Here is a 5,632-nt window from a genome sequence, read left to right as displayed (position 1 = left end):
AAGGGCGAATGTCAGGAGGATGGAGCCAGGCTCTTCTCAGTCATGTCCAGTGGTAGGACAAGGGGCAGTGGGTGTGAGCTGGAACACAGGAGGTTCCGCTTAAACTTGAGAAGAAACTTCTTTACAGTGAGGATAACAGAGCACTGGAACAGGCTGCCCAGGGAGATTGTGGAGTCTCCTTCTCTGGAGACTTTCAAGACCCGCCTGGACACCTTCCTGTGTGATCTCATTTAGGTTCCTGCTCCAGCAGGGGGATTGGACTAGATGATCTTTCGAGGTCCCTTCCAATCCCTCACATCCTCACGTTCTGTGATGATTCTGTGATTATTTCATTTCTGAATAATTTTAGCCTTTCAAGAACCTCACATCGGACTGCAATTATAGATCAGCCAAAGTAAATCTTTTGCATAAACTTACCGTGCATCCCTAATTGTAGAGTCTGCTGGCTAAATCATCATTTGTCCATGCCACTGGGCACAAATCAGAGCACTGCAATGTGCTCATGCCAGGGATTAAGCAGGGACATAGATCTGAACTATTTGAACTACTTGTCTTTTCCTGCTGGTGATATGCAGGTGGTAAAGAATGCATGGCTCTTGGTTTTGGGGGTTGGTTTTTTTTTGACCATATGGACCAGAATATAAATAACACTTTATTTTTAAGCTGAGCAAATTTGTTACTGTTCACTCTCAGTGATGTCTAGAGCACATACTGGTCATTTTACGGATAATTTTTAAAAGATGTAAATGGAACTTGTTTGTGCTGTTGTTCAGTATGGACAATGTTTTCTAACTGCTAAGATTGTCCTGTTTAAAATATTGCCCAAATAATTATTAAAAATATGAATTACACTGCAGAAAACCATGAAAAATTTAAAAATGCATTTGAGTCTTCTATTTGTTCTGGACTCTTTATATTAGGCTTCAAACTTTCTTCAGGAACTGCAAGTGCAATAATTTTCATTTTTCTTCTACACATGAATGGAAGGTGTAAACTTCCTTAATATACCATGATTCTAGGAACTGGAACTTTAGAAGCTTGGCAAACATTGTGAGTCTTGCAATAAAATTAATAAAATCTGGAAGGTCAGCAAAGGGTTTTCCTTTTAAACTTTCTTTTTCATGATGCAAAAGGAGGCTACAGTTTTAAAGGCAGAGTATCATAACAGAGTAGCTGGGAAGCAGGAGTGGTTTCCTTGGAGATGTTTCTTTTCTTAAGAAACATGGGTCATGCTGAGCTTTTGGGTAATTTTTAGAAAATCACTGGAACCATAGGCTTCTAGTTCATAAACTATAAAAAATGGTGTTTTCTTCATGGAAGTATTAAGTATAATAGAACTCGAAGTTTTCTAGAAATACTAGAAGTATTTCTTTCTTCATAACTTAACTGTTTTGAAAAAGTAACTGCACACAGCAAAACCTTTTTACTTGTTTGACAACTTCATAACTTCATTAATTTATGTTTTTAATATGCTTATGTTTTTGTTTATGAAGAAGAAAAGCAGTTTCTGAGGACTGACAAATATTGATAATATTTTGTATGGTGAGGAAACCCTTGTTATCAGGACCAGAACTGGTTAAATTAGAAGCACATCTTTTCAACAGATAAATCAAAATGTGCTATCAACAGCAAGTCTGGGGCAGATCTAGAGAAGGTTAGAGAAACTGACTTGTCCTTTAAGTATGGAAGTCTTGACCTAAGTATTCTTCCATAAGCAGTATTAGAAATATATGTGGCAGTTGTTTTGTAAAAGCTTGCTCTGATTCTGTTGTCATCCCTTCCCTGGATTTTACCCTGGAATCTGAAAATGTAGCCTTTCCTAGAAATTCTAGGTTTCTCAATTAGAAGAATAAGTTGAAATGAGTGATGCATATTTGTTTTTTATTCTGAGAATCAGGAATACTGGAGTTTTGTGGTTTTGTGATACAAGTATTCCAAATTAGAAATGAACTGTCTGCAACTGAAGTCAGTACATTCCCACACAGTCTCCTTACAAAATGACAAGAGTTGGCATCAACCAACTGAACAGTTAAGGCTTGCCAGGGATAGAAACAAAAATCTTGCTAAAAATGGGGGCAGAGATGTTTGTACAGCCCTTCTGTAAGCACTGCTAATCACATAACAAGATTTTCTGCATTAGAAGCTCTTTGTTATTGTTAGACAAAAGGAAGACAGACACAATGCTAGGTTCATAGAGGGAAAGAACAACTAACAATCTCATGGCATAGTCACATCAGATGGTTTGGGTTATTTAAACTAATGTAAACAAAAAATTACTCCAAATGCCAAAACTTGTTTAGTCTGAATGATTGGTAGATGGTAATTTCAGCCATGGAAATAAAGATGTTTGGTGCATCTCATCTGTTAACAAGAAACTAACTTGACATTTAACTTCATGTTTTGGCAGAATAAAAGAGGCATCATCTCAGCCCAGGAGAGAATACCAGCCCAAACCCCGTATGAGCCTGGATTTCACAACTGGTGACAATACTCAGCACAATGGAGGAATATCCCATGCCACCACACCCAAACCGTCAGGTAATGGCAGTAGCAATGTGAAAAAAAAGCGCCAACCCTGTCTGAAGTTTTGCTGCAATGCAGAAGTTCCATACTTTCTTCTAGAGATTACTTCTTCCATAATGAGGGCAAATGAAAATGAGGATAGGATAGGAGAGAAATGTTTGAAATGTTGTTTATTTGTAAAGTGTTCACATCCCCAGGCAGGAGAACAGGAATAGATCATCCACTGCTTTAAATATGTCTTTGGGTCAAAAATTCCTTAGCCCTAGAAGCTCAAAGAGTTGCTGCCATACTAAATTCACTTGAAAAACAAACCTTACAAAATAGACATTTAGAAAACTGAAAAAACAACTGGAAGTTTTCCATTAAAATGCAGAACCCTGAACCCCTCCAAAACCTCCATAACCTTATTCTGCTTTTTAAAACCAGGTATTACAACATAAAAAGCCTAAAAATAAAAATCACTAAAAAGAAAAATGAAGCCATCCAACGTATTTTCTTTGTCCAATTGGGAGCCGCATGAGCAAGATTATGCATTTATATGACTGTGCATAATTATTCTCTTAGTGTTAGTTTCATATCAGCACATACTAAGAAGGCCTTATTATTTATTTATTTCTCACAGTAATGGTCTATTATCCCATGTTGTAGTGAGAGCTGGCCTCTGTCCAGATCCTGACCTCAGTTATTCCAGTTTACCTCAGTGACAATTGCTAACACACTCCACCTTGCAAGACTGGATTTTTTTCACTTGATCTTTATTAGGTTTTCCTTCCTTCCTTCCCACCACATCATGATATGAATGTTTGATGTTCTCCCAGATACAGGCAGCAACAGTATCTCCATTTGGCACCTGTGACTGGAACTTGTCTTGCATAATCTTGCAAATCTAGCCTTCCTATGCTAGTGAGGAGGGGGGATACAATGGAGATTCCTTGTGCATGAGTGTGGCTTGAATCTTGCATGCTAAAGCTCTCCTCATGCCACTGGTAATTTTCTTCTTCACTTCTTTTTTTGTAGTGTCATGAACACTTGTCTGTGCTAAGGTAGTGCAGACTGATGTTCTTCTGTCTCTTCAGCATTTGTGTTTTCCTCTTCAGAGGGCAGTAGTTAGCATTTCATTCAACAGGGGTTCTTTCTTTTGAAGTGTTGATCAGTTTCAGAGAAACACCGCCTTTTTTGAAAATTCTTTAATGTATGTTAGGGTTGGTTCATTCAAAGCTCTGATCTTCTATGATCATTAGAATTTATTTGCTAAGTCTTCTAAATTCCAGCTGGTATCAGTGAAGATACCAAATGTGTTGTAAGGCTTGTTGATGTCAGCAAAATAGTCTTCATGACAAATAAAGCAAAATACACTGTGAGCAATATGTAAAGAAATGAAAGAAGGTTTCAGTACAGAATTTAATGAATTAAATCTGGTATTTGAAAAACTTGCTCTATTTGACATCTATAGAAATGGAGTATTTTTGTCCTAAAGTAGTCAAGCATGGGCCTTCCAGCCAGCCATAGTGAGTGGCTGAAATGAATATGCAAAAATTTTGAATCTGTAACTTACTCATCCTGAAGCCAGTATACACGAAAAGGTGAAATATGTATTCTTAGAAGTGCCATTATGATGGGAGTGGCATGTGTCCATTCATTCTGACCACTGGAAGTGAATGAACTTTAAGATTCCTTACAATTTAGCACTGCTACATCCTAAATATTTTGACCAATAACAATTTTGCTTTTGGTAGATTTGAAGCCATAGAGAGTTCATTGGTGTGGGAGAATATTGAGGATGGGAGGGATATTTATTAATTTTGTATAACATATGAAAATCTAATCTAACTATTGACTTACAATATCCATTAGCCATCCTAAAGGGTTTATTGTCAGATGTTCATAAACTAATAAAGCTTTCCATTTCAAACTTTTTCTAAATCTATCCTGGTGGTCCTTCAATCAAGTGTTTTGTGAGAATGGGGAGAAAAGTTCTCTATAAAACTTCATAATAAAATTTGGAGGATTAGGAGCATATACATTTGTTTGCAGCGTAGATGTACCAGTGAAGTTTCCAAATAAAGGACAAAGACACAGTTATATCTTCATTGTTGTCTTAAGCTACCCCCTACACTACTTATCTGAGGTAAAGAGACAAAGGATCTCTGTGCCAATAAAGCTGGAAATACATTAGGGCTTTTGCCTCATTTTTTGTGTTTTGTAAACAGATGAAAATTAGATTCCAAACTGATTCCAAACTGTATTTTTAGGTGTGGGCTTGACTGTAGCTTGGTTCTTGTACAATTCTCAGACATTTGCTAGCAGTCACATCTGAAAACTGAAGGCTGCCAAAAGCTCATAGCTGTCTTCTAATGAAGTTTAGCATTTCCAATTTAGATATTATGAAAGAACTGTCGTCAGCATATGAGTGATAGCAAAACCAGCAAAATCTGTAGTAGGTACAGTGGTAAAAATGATACTGTAACTGTTGAGACTTTTCAGCAAATTATTTCTTTGTGTTTCTTCTCCATAGGTGTTCACATGGATCAGCCATGCTGCCGAGCTCTGTATGACTTCGAACCAGAAAATGAAGGGGAGCTGGGATTTAAAGAGGGTGATGTCATTACCCTCACTAACCAGATTGATGAAAACTGGTATGAGGGGATGCTTCACGGCCAGTCAGGTTTCTTCCCCATCAATTATGTTGATATTCTAGTTCCATTACCCAATTAGGGTGGCTGATCCACCACCTCTGACCCAGATAGTTGTGTCAGTACCACTGCTTTCAAAATGCTGCTTCTTACACCTTATAAGTACCTTGCAGTGGTTAGAGTCATCAATTCCCACTGAGAATCTTTGGTTTATATGTTGTCATACTATGTGGTGGTGATGTGTGATATCTTCTGAGACAGCATAGTGTGAGTTAATTCATTTGCCGTGCTGGCCTGGTGGTGACCAGAGCCATTACTGAGATGAGCCTGGGCAGATGACAGCAAACAAAGCCAGTAACTCATAGTGAAGTAGCAGAAAGGGAAGGTGGTATTGGGAAGATAATGCCCATCACCACTGTATACTTTTCAGTCTTAGTTCTCTACAAAAAGAGGGAAAAGTTCTTGCCATTCCATCT

The 5,632-nt window shown here is 37.7% G+C and overlaps 1 protein-coding gene across 1 annotated transcript in view; it reads left to right on the top strand.

Annotated features, from left to right (window-relative positions):
* Positions 1-5,238, top strand: part of SH3GL2 (SH3 domain containing GRB2 like 2, endophilin A1) — a 17,099-nt gene extending 11,861 nt beyond the window's left edge. Inside the window, exons 6-7 of the mRNA XM_010173856.2 lie at positions 2,408-2,538; positions 5,039-5,238. Of these exons, the coding sequence (XP_010172158.1) occupies positions 2,408-2,538; positions 5,039-5,238 (331 nt within the window). The remainder of the gene's footprint in view (positions 1-2,407; positions 2,539-5,038) is intronic.
* Positions 5,239-5,632: the final 394 nt, after the last annotated feature.

Source organism: Antrostomus carolinensis, unplaced genomic scaffold (genome assembly GCF_000700745.2).
Source record: "Antrostomus carolinensis isolate BGI_N321 unplaced genomic scaffold, ASM70074v2 scaffold1218, whole genome shotgun sequence".
NCBI classification, from domain to species: domain Eukaryota; kingdom Metazoa; phylum Chordata; class Aves; order Caprimulgiformes; family Caprimulgidae; genus Antrostomus; species Antrostomus carolinensis.
This window is presented reverse-complemented; position numbering and strand designations above follow the sequence as displayed.